General features: G+C 44.2%; 2 protein-coding genes across 4 annotated transcripts; both read right to left on the bottom strand.

Annotated features, from left to right (window-relative positions):
* Window positions 1-61: 61 nt before the first annotated feature.
* Window positions 62-2,298, bottom strand: LOC127784362 (dihydroneopterin aldolase 2-like). 3 transcript variants are annotated; one of them, XM_052311592.1, is made up of 4 exons: window positions 1,868-2,298; window positions 1,124-1,328; window positions 752-956; window positions 62-498 (listed from the first exon to the last, which is right to left on the bottom strand). In XM_052311592.1, exons 2-4 carry the CDS (start codon window positions 1,323-1,325, stop codon window positions 279-281), a joined length of 627 nt encoding a protein of 208 aa, XP_052167552.1. In that variant the 5' UTR covers window positions 1,326-1,328; window positions 1,868-2,298; the 3' UTR covers window positions 62-278. The 3 variants fall into 3 exon arrangements, with proteins under 3 accessions (XP_052167552.1, XP_052167553.1, XP_052167551.1); XM_052311593.1 differs by having other exon boundaries at window positions 1,124-1,230; XM_052311591.1 differs by lacking the exon at window positions 1,868-2,298 and having other exon boundaries at window positions 1,124-1,337.
* Window positions 2,299-2,406: 108 nt separating this feature from the next.
* On the bottom strand, window positions 2,407-5,842 carry LOC127784356 (RCC1 domain-containing protein RUG3, mitochondrial). The gene is made up of 6 exons (XM_052311585.1): window positions 5,293-5,842; window positions 4,984-5,123; window positions 4,629-4,823; window positions 3,909-4,037; window positions 3,343-3,498; window positions 2,407-3,054 (listed from the first exon to the last, which is right to left on the bottom strand). The coding sequence occupies exons 1-6, from the start codon at window positions 5,781-5,783 to the stop codon at window positions 2,852-2,854; spliced, it is 1,314 nt and encodes a 437-aa protein (XP_052167545.1). The 5' UTR covers window positions 5,784-5,842; the 3' UTR covers window positions 2,407-2,851.
* Window positions 5,843-14,556: the final 8,714 nt, after the last annotated feature.

Here is a 14,556-nt window from a genome sequence, read left to right as displayed (position 1 = left end):
GACATTCTCCAGAGCATGAAGGTGAAATGATGCAAAATATCCAAAAAAGAAATATGAAAGCTTAACCTGACAATTTTAAGTCACTGTAAGCAAAGTTTGCCAAAGTTTTGGACAAGCAACACAACATGGTACCTACTTCAACCCCAATATAGAACTTCACCCCTTTTGAAGGGAACAGCTCATGAGGCCAACATTCAATTGAAATTATTGAGGTACAAACGGCTGCAAAAATGCATTGTTGAGTAGTAAGGTAACGCCATCCTCAGGACAAAGCTGGCTCAATGAAGCTCCTGACGATCGCCTCCTATGTCTTTTCTGTACCTCAATATCTCAACGCCTAAATAATCGACGATTCCTTGTACCGCAACATGAGGTTTCCCAACTTTCACTCTGACGGCTGAGATTTGAGGGAATTTCAGCAATGTGGCACTCGCGATGCGATGAGCTACTGCCTCCAAAAGGTTCCGCGATGGGCCTTCAACAACATCCTTGGCAATCCTATAGAGCATGAACAATTGAACATACTTCAGTTCTCCAATGGTTGGAACTGGTAAGAATAAGCAAATAGCAGACAATGAACTTAACAATCCTACGTTGCCGAAATGGATAAGCAAGTTTCATATCTTAAAAAGTAATCAATCAAGACATTTCTAGTATAACTTAACGAGCCAGGAAGGCAGAAATCTGTCAACAAATATTGCAATAAAATCAATAGAAGTCCCTTAATTCTACTAATCGATAATTTATTTACCTGTAAATATCTGTGTAGCTAACTGTATCAGATATGCTGTCAGTTTCCCCAGCAGCACTCAAATCCATCCACGCATCAACATCCACAACAAACTTTTGGCCCAGAGTCTTCTCTTCTTGTTTCACTCCATGGAAACCATGGAACTGCAAACCTCTAAGTACAAGTTTATCCTTGTCGATTAGCTCCCTTTCTGCCATAACAGTACCTAAAACACAGAATGGATTACTCAGTCAGCACATGGAACAGGAGGGGCAATGAATTACGAATGCGCCTAGATGATAAGACCATATTTCTGCTAACCACCACCAACAATTCTGTCACCTAGCCAACTTGAATGAATCGATATGAAGACTTGGTTGAACTTGTACTAACCTGACCTATCCATGCTCAATTGATTGTGTTGTGAACTGAAGGAAGCTGTGTGAACTGAACTATAGCCAGGAGATTGCCGCCTGATGGCGAGGAAGCATGGCAGACCACTGGAGATGGACACAAAATGTTTATATCCTGAACTTTTAGACTCAGGCAGATGTGCAGTCTGACCCCCAAAGCTAGTGCGTGCAAATGAGAGCATAAGCTGCAGCATAACAGTAGAAGGAACACAACTGTCTTATCTTAGTAAGTGTCAGATAATGAGAAAGAGCAACAGCATATTCACACAACAATTTGATATGCTCCACAGAATTAGTAAAAGCATCGTGATTACCCAGTAAAAAAGGGAGGCATGCCATATTTGGAGTGCTAAACAACATCAATCACCAAGCATCCAAATAAGAAACCCCCAGGGCCTCAAGCAAGTAAATTACAGATTGATCATAGGCGCTACCACGAAAGTTGCTTATGAAATTTGCGGATTACAATATCCTCCATTCTTCATACATGGACGAATACTGCTAAAACAATCAAATCTTTTCCGTTGTAACACTAATCGGTCTCCAAGAATTTCCCAACTCAAGGATGTCTCATAATCGGTTTAAAGATTAGGCCAGAGGAACGAAGAACCAATCTTCAGGAGAAACCATTATCATCACAAGAAAAAAGAAAGAGGAATCTCTGGAGGGAGATATACTAAACAAGAACCAGCGAAGAACTTGAGGGAGATGAGGAAAAGAATACCTGAGAGGCCGTGAATCCTTGCGGGAGTGGATCAAGAAACACAAAACCCCTTCTCCTGGGCTTGTCGATGGAGAAGGCGGCGGGAGACGACGAGGAACGAGCCAAGATGCCTGCTTCCCACTGCTCGTCCCTCCCTTATCTTATCTCTTCCCCTTTCCTTTTTCGAGCTTTTCTCCTTTCCCAGAAAAAAAAAAAGTCTTTGCAGCCCAAATGGCAATAGAATTTCGCCGTCGTGTCATCGGCAAGATTTTCACTGCTTTCAGGTTGGTCGACTTGCGATCAGCTTCTGCACTTCACAGATTCAGCTAAGCTACGCTGGATGAACACCAAGCAAGACGAGAGAAAAATGTTGGCAGTAAAAGTGCAGTTTTTGGCGACAACTGAGAAGAGGGATGATAGTTCAGAGAAACTTTTTAGCGCAAACGATGATTGTTCTGCTTAGAAATGGAGCTCAAAATTTCCCCTTTGAAACCACATCACACCGCCTTGAAGGCTTGACAGAAATGATAACGCGTAATAATTCAGTGACTAGAAAGAGATGCATAAAACATTTGCTCGGTTATTGAGCAGCAACTGAAATCAGGTTTCCTGAGCAAAGTTATAGTAAGACCCAGAAACTACAAAATTTTGGTCAGCTCAACTCTTTAACTACAACAGCAGAGCATCTACAAATTCGAGATCAGCAACTATGAGTACACAGCCTCATCCTTCGTGTCACAGTATTCAAAAAATATCAGTACTCAAATTTACGAAATTAAGACATGCTTGTGCTCAGCCGGACCTAATCCAGGCACATGGCCTTTTCTTGTTTATCAGAGCAGGACTCTTATTGTTTCTTGCTGATGCTGAACTTTGCTGATCAAGACTCTCCAATTTCCAACAACTGGGTCAGAAGGCTGTAACCAGTAGAACATGAACCAGAATGAACTCACTGGTTAGAATGTCCAAACTCGAGCTCCTTTACAAACTGGAAACACAGAAGCATTATTTCTCATTTTGTTGCCTGGAGACTAAACACATGGCATGCGAGGCTCCTATTGCAACAGAAATGACACGATGAGGGCCCAAATCCTCATCATCGTCTGTGAGAAAATTAACTTTAACCGGTAACGGCTGAATTTCTGGCAAACCAGGGACACCTAACTGGCAATCTCTTGCATTTCCCCACATGTACAAGTCACCTTTCTCTGTCCAGACAATTAAACAAAAGTAAACTCGGGTTAGTTGCTTAGAGCAAGGAAATTTAGTTGCTTGCATGATGTAGAACAAGAATAAGGAAAAACAAGCTAAAACATGGCACAAAGAAGGAATCTTGGTACAGCAAACTTAAGCATTTCCTACTGACCTTTGACACGAGATATTTTTTCCATTTTATTTAAAACCAAGATTCCCCTTTATACCATATTTAGTTAGCAAAACAACAAGAGATGACTAAAAACATCTCAAGAATCCCAGCACATCAATAAAGCTTTCACCTGTTATTGCAGCAGAAGTCGAACCTCCACAGGCTATATAGACAATTCGTTCTTCAGACAAAGCTTTGATAGCTAGTGGGACTCTGTGATTCTGAAGGGTGGGATGCCCAAGTTGGCCGTGTCCACCATGTCCCCATGAGAGAACGACACCTTCATCTGAATACAGCCAAAGAAGCAAGACGTTAGTTGTGTGCTACAATAACCACCATACTTTCTTCTATAAATGCAATTTATGAGTGAAAAAATCTCTATAACTATTATTGCCTTATACTGGTTGTTGCAGTTCCAAAAGAAACTTGACTAATTATCAGACATGGTATCTGATTGAAGGTCATCATTGCATGGTGCAAAACTGGCATTAGGTATGGTCAACAACTCACTTAGATAATATTTTAAAATGCAAATTTCTGTATTTTTCACTTCTGTATGAATGTTCGTCAGGACCTTGGTTGCAAATGCTTGTTTTAACAGTATAATACAGTTTTGAATTTAGCTAGGAGAATAGCCAAAATTGCATTCTATTAGTGGCAGGAAAGCAACAGAATTTGCAGGTAATAATAACTTACCAGTCAGGGCTAAAGAATGATATCCACCACATGCTACTTGGATTACATGGAGATTTTTCAGGCTAGGGATAAGCTGTGGCCTCCAGTCACTGGAATTGCTCCCTCTACCCAATTCGAAGTTTGAATTTGCTGGAAATCGTATGGAGGTTAAACAAAAAGCATGTAGAAAATTAAATTAAAGAGTATTTACACAGTTTGACAAGAAGTACATTTCAGGTGGCATTCCTTAACCATTTAACTCAAGGTTTAGAAATTCTAGACCCAACATATGTGATTCCACTTGCATCTTTTATAAAAATTGATGGGATTAAAACAGGAGATTCTAGAACCACGATCAGTGGAGAATAGATGAAAGCATATCAAATCAGTTTGTTCTTGAGATATTGGTTTTGCATTTTGGATAGGTTCACTAAGAGCCAACTGAAAGCATGGAGTACCATGTCAGATGCTCTGTTCAATACACACTGCTTAGCTTGAGATTATTATAGTAAAACTATCAAGCCCTAATAACTTTATGCCCAGTCTATGAACAAAGGATCTGGAATATAGATGCCAGCTAGTTAGAGGGAAACTATTATATTGCCACAACATTTCCCGGTCAGCACCTTGCACAATTGCACGTAAATATGAACTGCAAGGCATTGTTGGTTGCTAAAGAGAAGAAACACTAATCCAATAAGAGAACCAGATAAATTATTCCAAGTGTTTATACATACTAACCTCCCCAACTCCATAGCTGACCATCTGAAGTCAGAGCCATAGTGAAAAAACCACCACAAGCCACAGCAGCAACTGAAACAGGCAGAGCGTTCACCTTGGAAGGAACACTGAGAGATCCAGCTTCACCAGGACCACCTCCACTTCCAAGCCCCAACCTACCATCACCTTCATCACGACCCCAAGTGTAGAGCTCACCTGTTCGCAAAAGCCACAAGATCAGGGCTGAGGCGGTCCGATAATCACAAAATGCAAATATTCCAAAGCATTCAATTGTGAAAGGCAGTGGAAGATTATCCACAATGTCTTTCACTCTTTCAGGTTTCAGCAATCAGCATTAAGCATGAACCAGACCAACCTGAGTCTGTGATTGCTGCAGTATGCGCTCCACTGGTAGCAATGTGTGATATCTTCCCTTCCCAAGGACCATTCACTTTCCTTGGCAACAATTCCCTATGGTAAACATAATGCCCCAAAGCTCCAAATCCACCATAACCCCTGCAGACTACAGTAAACTGAGTGATGCAGCAGCCAAATCCAATAAATTTGCAATGCATTCTTCTTGCAGTTCATCCAGCGAACACTCACTCACTCAAGCATCTATTATTATTATCTAATCACACCAAAAAGGAATTTCAAATGAGCAATGTGGTGGTGGTTTCCTCACCAGGTGAAGACTTCCCCGGAGGCGGTCAGGGCGGCGGAGTGGATGCCGCCGAGCGCGAGGACGCGGAGCTCGCTGAGGTTGGGGTTGTGGCGCGGGACGAAGGCGGAGGACTCGTCCCCGAGGCCGAGGCGGCCCCCGTCGCCCTTGCCCCACACCCAGGCGCCGCCGTCGACGACGACCGCGGAGTGGAACAGCCCGCAGGAGATCCCCACCTCCACGCCCCCCGCCGCCGTCCCCGCGGCAGCGGCGTCAGGGAGGCGCCCGGGCGTGGGGGAGAGCACCGGCGCGGGGTCGGGGAGGGAGAGGTGCGCGACGGGGGACGGGTAGAGGCGGCGCTCCTCCTTGCCGCCGCCGAGCTGGCCCGACGCGCCGCGGCCCCAGGACAGGATGGACACCGGGGTGGTGCCGCTCGAGTAGAGGGTAGGCGTCGCGCTCGAGGACGTCGAGGTGGAGAGGCAGCGCCGGAGGGGGAGGAGGAGGCGGCGGAACATTGCCGGCGGCGGCGGCGGCGGCGCGGCCGGTTGGTTTTGCTGCGTGACACGAAGACTACTTCACTAGAACTAGACGAGGTATAAACCGGGTTAACGGGTTCAAACCCGTTAATAGGGGTAAATAGCGAGCCAGCTGTTGGCAACTTTTTGTGACAAGTTGACAAGCACGATCGCAGCACCTAAAGCTTTGCAGTGATCCTAGAGTCGCCAACCACCTCGATCTAGCAAAGAGCTAAACCTAGATGGGTTTTGATAACTAAACCGGTTAGCGGAGCCGATTTCTAGATAACTACCCGTCTCGTGGGCAAAAGGAAGGTTTTCAGGACAAACCTACAAAGAGGTGTCGCACTCTCACAGCGGCGGCGGACGGTTTACGGCGCAAACCGACAAAGATGGACAAACTAAGAGAAAACTAAAAGCAATATAGAAAAACGATTCGATTGATTGATCGTAGATTGTTTTTTTACAATGAACCGGCCATATCCCTTATATAGGGGTTGGTCTTGCCCTCTACAGGCCCTCCTCCACGTCCAACTCGGGGTAGAAACCAAAGGAAACCCGAAACATGCCTTCCCGAGCAAGGAAACCTCAAGACCCGACGAAACACAATCGGACTCGGCCCTGCCGGTCAGACCGGCCACACACCGCCGGTCTGACCGGCCCTCAATCGGCGGTCTGACCGCCCAACACACGGCGGTCAGACCGGCCCACTCGTAGAAAACCGGTAGACTTCCAAATTTTGGCAATCTTTCCTATTTTAATCCTAGGTGCCAAATTTGGGTGTAAACACATGCCCTCCTGCCTTTTTGATGAACAACGTGAATCTAAAAGCATAGAATATGTTTTTGGTCTTAGGACGATAATCCAATTACCGGCCATAGTACCTCCTAAGCGTCTTGCCAAACGCTCGGGAAGTATTTCTTCAAGTATTTCCCGTTGATTGCTAGCTGAAAACGTTCCCCTTGAAGTGTCTCCAAAAAATATGCGTTCCCTCGAACAATGCCGCATACTCGATAAGGACCCTCCCAACTAGGAAACCACTTACCGAACTCCTTAGATCGAGTACCCAAAGGCAAAATTGTCTTCCAAACCAAGTCTCCAACTTGAAACAACTTTGCTCTCACCCTTTTGTTGTACGCCTTGGCCACCCTCTTCTTCTCTTTCTCTATCTCTTTCAATGCCTTCAAGCGCTTGTCGATGACTTCATCAAGATTATCTCCCATCAACGTCTTGTAATCTTCACTTAACAAATCATCTTGCTTGATATAACGAAGAGAACCAAGATTTACCTCTACCGGTAAAACGGCTTCTTGACCATAAACCAACTCAAAAGGAGTGACTTTAGTGGCACCATGTTTAGATATCCTATGCGCCCACAATGCTTTGGAAAGCACCTCATGCTACCTCTTTGGGTGTTCCTCAATCTTCTTTTTCACCAACTTCAACAATGTCTTATTACTCGACTCGGCTTGTCCATTAGCCTGAGCATAGTAAGGAGAAGAACTCAACAATTTAATACCATAAGATTCGGTAAAACTCTTCACTTCCTTAGACATAAAAGAAGCACCTTGGTCCGTAGTTAATGTTTGCGGAATACCGAATCTATGGATAATATGCTTCAAAATAAAGTCAATTACCTCCGTATGAGTCATATTCTTCAAAGGCACGGCTTCGGCCCACTTGGTGAAGTAATCCGTAGCAACTAGCACGAACCTATGCCCCTTTGATGACGAAGGATAAATTTGACCAATGAAATTCAAAGCCCATCCTCGGAACGGCCATGGTTTGATTATGGGGTTCAACACGGCGGCGGACGCCAATTGAACATTGCCGAACCGTTGACAAGCCTCACATCCCCTATAATATTTGAAGCAATTATCAATCATCCTCGGCCAATAGAATCCCGCTCTCCTAAGCAACCAATTCATCTTGTGGGCCGATTGATGAGTTCCACAAATTCCTTCATGCACCTCTCCCATAGCCACTTTAGATTGATCTTCATCTAAGCACTTCAATAAGACACCATCTATATTTCGGCGATATAAATCCTCATCAAGCAATGTGTATTTGAACGCTTGCCGCCGAATTTTTCGATCAACCTTAAGTGTGGTATCCTTCAAATATCGAATCAAAGGAATCCTCCAATCTTCTTCTGCATCCTGGGCACAAACGTCCGAATTCACAATTAATTCGGCCTCCAAATTGAGTAAAACGTGCCCCCCAGCGCTCTGTCCAGAACCGGTCAGACTGGCCACACAGGGCCGGTCAGTCCGCACGGGGTCGCCGGTCAGACCGGCGGTATGCGGCCGGTCAGACCGCCCCTGGTCACCGGTCAGACCGGCCGTGCAACGCCGGTCAGACCGCCCCTGGTCTCCAGTTTTGCCAATTTCGCACAAATATTTAAATCAAGCACCGGCTCTTCTAATATCAGAAATAATCCCTTTTTCACATTATAGCCAGATGCTTGTTGTGCCAAGTCATTTGCTCTAGAATTATCACGCCTAGCAATATGTCTAATAGCAAAATTATCAAAATTGGCAATAATATCTAAACATGAATCGAGGTACCTATTTAGCGATCCGTCCAAACATTTGTAGACTCCGGCGACTTGTTGCACCACCAATTTCGAATCACCAAAGGCCTCCACATATTTAGCTCTAACCATCTCCATAACTTGTAAGCCGAACAATAAAGCATTGTATTCGGCTTGATTATTTGTACAATAATATTCCAAACGAACTGATGCTTCATAACACATACCATTAGGTGAAAACAAAACTACTCCTATGCCTTGACCTTCTTTGCAAGAAGAACCATTAAAATAAATCTTCCAAGGTATAACTTCAACTAAGCAAACGTCTCCCTCATAAGCAATATCTATATGATGGTCTACTATAAAATCACATACAATTTGGCCTCTCATAGATTTTAACGGTTCATAAGCCAAATCATATTCTATCAAAGCATATGCCCACTTGCCAATTCTCCCACTTAGAATTGGCCTTTGCAACATGTGTTTAATAACATCGGCTTGACAAGTAACTATGCATGTACTAGATAACAAATAATGCCTCAATTTGTTACAAGCATAGTATAAGTATAGACAAAGCCTCTCTATAAAAACATACCTCATTTCGGCATCCAAAAGACGGCGGCTCAAATATGTAATGATATATTCCTTGCCATCTTCCTCTTGCGTCAAAATGGCACCAATGACTTTGTCTTCGGAGGCAATATATAACCGAAAAGGCTTTCCGGCTTTAGGCGCTCGCACAACGGGTGGAGTAGACAAATATCTCTTCAACTCTTGAAACGCCTCTTGTTGTTTTGCCCCCCAAGTAAAATCGGCTTCTTTCTTCAAACGAAGTATAGGAACAAAAGCATCAATTTTACCCGCTAGGTTAGAAATAAACCTTCTCAAATAATTCACTTTACCTAGCAATTTTTGGACCTCTTTCTTGCATGTCGGCGCTTTGAAATCACGAATCTTCTCTATCTTCTTAGGATCAATCTCAACTCCTCTCTCATGCACCATGAATCCTAAGAACTTCCCCGCCGACACACCAAAAGCACATTTAAGTGGGTTCATCTTCAAACCATACCGGCGCATCCTCTCAAAAGCTAACCTCAAATCGGCTATGTGTCCTTCCATACCATCCAATTTGACAACAATATCATCAATATAGATCTCTAGGATAATACCTAACAAATCATGAAAGATCAAATTCATTGCCCTTTGATATGTTGCACCGGCATTCTTCAACCCAAAAGTCATGACAACCCACTCAAACAAACCAACAAATCCCGGGCACCTAAAAGCCGTCTTGTACATATCCTCTTCCGCCATAAAGATTTGATTGTAGCCAGCATTACCATCCAAAAAGCTAATCACCTTATGACCCGAGGCATCATTAATCATCATGTCAGCTATAGGCATATGATATTCATCTTTGGGAGTAACTTTATTTAGATCTCTAAAATCTATGCAAACTCTAATCTTACCACTTCCCTTCTTCTCCACCGGGACTATGCTAGATACCCACTCCGTATAACGACATGGCCTAATAAACCCCGCCTTCAATAACCGATCAATCTCCTCCTTGACTCGGTCATATAGTAAAGGATTAAAACGACGAGGTGGTTGCTTATAAGGCCTAAAACCCGGTTTAATTGAAAGCCGATGCTCAACAAGCTCACAGCTAAGACCCGGCATCTCATGATACTCCCATGCAAAGCAATCAACATACTCTTTAAGTAGCTCGATTATTCTAACCTTATAATCAGCTCTCATATTTTTGTTTACAAAAGTCGGCCTTGGTTTAGTTCCATCACCTATGTCTATTTCTTCCAAAGGATTGGCCGATGTAAACCCTTTTCCAAGCTTCTCTACTTCCTCAAAATCCTCAACGGTTTCACCAATATCGTTCTTTGTAGACCGATATTCTTGCACCCTCTTTTGTAACCACTCTAAATTAGCCTCTTTACTCATTATACAAATTTACATGGCTTAGCCGTGCTACACTAGCCGGCTTTATAGAGATAGGTACAAATTTGCCATCAGAGATACTAATAAAATCATAACTAGAAAGATCCCTCCCCGATAAGCATTGGATATTCCCATGACGCCACTCAAAAGTAGCATCGGCCATTGCAACCTCGGCCGATGTATCCGCTTGAACAATCTCAACATCATCGTCATCCCATTGAATTAAACATTGATGCAAGGTAGAAGGCACACAACAATTGGCATGGATCCAACAACGACCCAAAATAACATTGTAGTTACCTTGCACATCGACGATGAAGAAAGCGGTTGGTAGCGTCTTGTTTCCCACGGTGAGCTCCGCCGAAAAGATACCCCTCGCCTCCGTTGGTTCACCATTGAAGCCATTGAGAATCATGTTGGTCTTCTTCAACTCATCATCCTCACGCCCCAACTTCTTGAATAATGAGTATGGCATCAAATTCACGGCGGCACCTCCATCTACTAGCATCCTAGAGACCGGCTTCCCATCAACATGGCCTTTGAGATAGAGAGGCTTCATGTGACGGTTTGATTCATCGGGCTTCTCAAAAACCGCATCTTTAGGACCTAATGATAATTGAGCAACTTCGGCTTCATCCATAGCACAAAACTCCATAGGCAACACACATACCATGTTGATATCCATGTCTTGTTTTGGAGATGATTGACCTTTATCAACCGATTGTTCTTCTTTCTCCTCTTCATCAATCGGTTTTGCCTTCTCTATGGATTTAGGCCTCCATACCATTGGTGGTCGCAACTCATTGAACCTTTTATCCCTTTGTTCTTCGGCCTTTTTCTCTCTTAGTTCTTGGGCCCGAAGACGTTGCAACCTTCTCTTTTGAGTAGCCGTTAAATCCTTAGGCATCCACCTAGAATTCGGCTCTGTTCTAGGAGGTAGATAACGTCCTCTATTGACTTTGCTTGAAGACGATGAAGCCCTCACATTGCCCTTTGCAATCCTCTCATCAAACCGGCGCTGGAGCCCGGTCAGACCGGCCGTAGACGCGCCGGTCAGACCAACGTATGGCACGCGGTCAGACCGGCCTGAGGCGTCGGTCGGACCGCTGTCGGGTCGACGGTCAGACTGGCCTAATGGCCCGGTCAGACCGGCAACATGGCCGCGGTCAGACCGGCCAGAGGGCCTGGTCAGACCGGCTGACTGCGAGGAGCTGGTACCGGCTTCGGATTTTTTGCTTAGGGACTTTCCAATTCCATCTCCAGAAGGTGTAGGCACATCATGGGAACCCACTTTGACAGTAATTACTTCCGAAGTCCTTTCCTCCACCTTGACGCGCTTTCCTTCCCTCTTTTCTTCATTAGCCCGATTCTTACCATAGAACCGGCTATTGTTGGATGAAGACAAACACTCATGAATTGGCCTCCTTGGTCCTCCCCACCCTTGGTTGAATGGCATTGGAGGCATATGATTGTACATTGGCGGCGTTGCCCCCCATGGCATGAAGTAAGGATAAGGATAACCCGACAGCGGTATTGGATAAGAACCCCATGACATGTCTTGTGGATGATGATATGGAGGTGAACGCGATCGTCTTGGTGAATGACCAAATCGCTCCCTAGGAGGTGATCTTGGTCTTTTCCCTTTGTTGTGAGCCCTCTCACCACCTTGCCTCTCATACTTCTCCAAAAGCATATCAAAGGTCACCTTGGTCTTCCTAGGGGCCTTAGAAGTTGAAGCTCCACTTTTATTTTCCTTCCAAACGCCAACCTCCGGCTTCTTTGGCACTATCATCTTAGGCCTCGGTTCACCAATGACGACTTCCTTTCCCTTAGTAGATTTGGCTTGCTCCGGCCAAATCAACACCTTCTTATCATTGAAATTAATTGTATTCACCGGAAAAGGATCATCATCAAGCTTCATCTTGGAGCCGCCGGTGAACTTCAATCGTCCTTCATCTATGGCCGATTGAACCTGTCGTCGAAACACATTGCAATCATTAGTAGAATGAGAATGAGAATCATGCCATTTACAATATGCTCGACGTTTCAACTCTTCTTGAGATGGTATGACATGGCCTTTAGGTAATCTAATTTGTTTCTCTTGCAAAAGATAATAAAAAATCTTATCACACTTGGCCACATCAAAACTATATTTAACCTCACTTTGCCGATCTTTGCGAGGAGTCGGCATTAAGTTAGAACAAACAAAAGGCTTATTTTTAGTAGTCCATGACCATTCGGCAACATAAATATCATGATCATCCTCCTCCTCACTATCACTAGCCTCAGGGTAATCAACTACATTAACATTAGGCTTTTTGTCAAATGATCTAGCAAATTTTTTATTATCCTTAACCCGGCTTTCTTGAGACAGAGCCCTTTGCATGAGTTGACTAACATCAAGAAATTCTTGGCCATCTAGTCTTTCTCTAAGAGGAGCAATTAAACCATTAAAAGCAAGATCGGCCAAATCTCTATCAGTTATATTCAAAGTATAACATCGGTTTTTAACATCCCTAAATCTCTTAATATAATCAATGACAGATTCATTGTATTTTTGCTTAACCGATGTTAAATCACATAACCTAAGCTCAGTTTCTCCAGTATAAAAATAATCATGAAACTTTTCCTCTAATTGAGCCCAACTATGAATAGAATTTGCCGGCAAAGAACTAAACCATGTAAAAAGCATTACCGGACAAAGATAAAGAAAACAAGCGCAATTTAAAAGTATCACTATTAGCCTCACCACATTGCGCCAAAAATTGACCTACATGCTCCCATGTGGTCTTACCATCCTCACCACTAAACTTAGCAAATTCGGGAACTCTATAATTGCGAGGAAACGACACATTATCATAATAATCAGGATACGGCTTTTTATAAGTTCTAGCACGATTCCTAGTTTCGATCTCGAATCTATTCCTCATAATATCACTAATTATATCCTCCATATTATTAGGCCCTTGTTGATGTGGTGGTGGATTTGGTGGCCTAATAGGTTGTACTTGTGGCGCAACATTATTATATTGGCCTTGCCTAGTATCGGGAGGATATCCCCTAGCAACATCGTTATAAGCATTAGAAACATGTGGGGGAACTTGGGGACTACTTGTAGCAGTAGATACAGGGGGATCAACTGTTTTAAGATGATACAAATAACTAGCATTAGTCATAGGATCTATCCCCTGTATAGGAATAATTGCGCCGGTCTGACCGGCCCAATGCCCGGTCTGACCGGCGTTCAGAGGCGCGGTCAGACCAGCCTGAGTCCCGGTCTGACCGCCGGGGTAATACCCGGTCTGACCGCCGGGGTAATACCCGGTCTGACTGGCCGTCAGGCCCGGTCGGACTGGCCGTGTGCGCCGTTCCTTCGGTTTGACCTATAGGAGATTGGTTAGCAGTGGTAGAGGCTTTATTTTTCACCATGTGATTGGCCAAAAGAGGGCCGAATTTAACCCTTAAAAACTCATCAAATTTACCCTCAAAAGCTGCATCTAATTGATCTTTAAAAACAAGCATAGATGAATCTATTGTAGATGCAATTTGTTGTTGGATAGATTGTGATACCTCATCATTGCTTACCGAGTCGGGAGCGAGCTTAGGACGTGGTCCGGGCTTGATGATTACGCCTTGACGGGTCCTAGTGCTTGCCCTCATCAACGCCTCCCGCGTAAGCTCGTTGATGTACTCCTCCATAGCTTTACGATCTTCTCCTTCGAAGTCATCCAATGTGACCGGGATCATATTGGATAGCTCCACCTCCGTCTTGGATGGCGGCTTCGTCATGGCGAAGTCGAAGTCGAATTGACAATGAACGGATCTCCTCCCCAGCGGAGTCGCCAAAAATCATGTTGGCAACTTTTTGTGACAAGTTGACAAGCACGATCGCTTCATCTAAAGCTTTGCGGTGATCCTAGAGTCGCCAACCACCTCGATCTAGCAAAGAGCTAAACCTAGATGGGTTTTGATAACTAAACCGGCTAGCGGAGCCGATTTCTAGATTACTACCCGTCTCGTGGGCAAAACGGAAGGTTTTCAGGACAAACCTACAAAGAGGTGTCGCACTCTTGTAGCGGCGGCGGACGGTTTACGGCGCAAACCGACAAAGATGGACAAATTAAGAGAAAACTAAAAGCAATATAGAAAAACGATTCGATTGATTGTAGATTGATTTTTTACAATGAACCGGCCATGTCCCTTATATAGGGGTTGGTCTTGCCCTCTACAGGCCCTCCTCCACATCCAACTCGGGGTAGAAACCAAAGGAAACCCGAAACATGCCTT

The sequence above is a fragment of the Oryza glaberrima genome, chromosome 9 (assembly GCF_000147395.1).
Source record: "Oryza glaberrima chromosome 9, OglaRS2, whole genome shotgun sequence".
In the NCBI taxonomy this organism is placed as follows: domain Eukaryota; kingdom Viridiplantae; phylum Streptophyta; class Magnoliopsida; order Poales; family Poaceae; genus Oryza; species Oryza glaberrima.
This window is presented reverse-complemented; position numbering and strand designations above follow the sequence as displayed.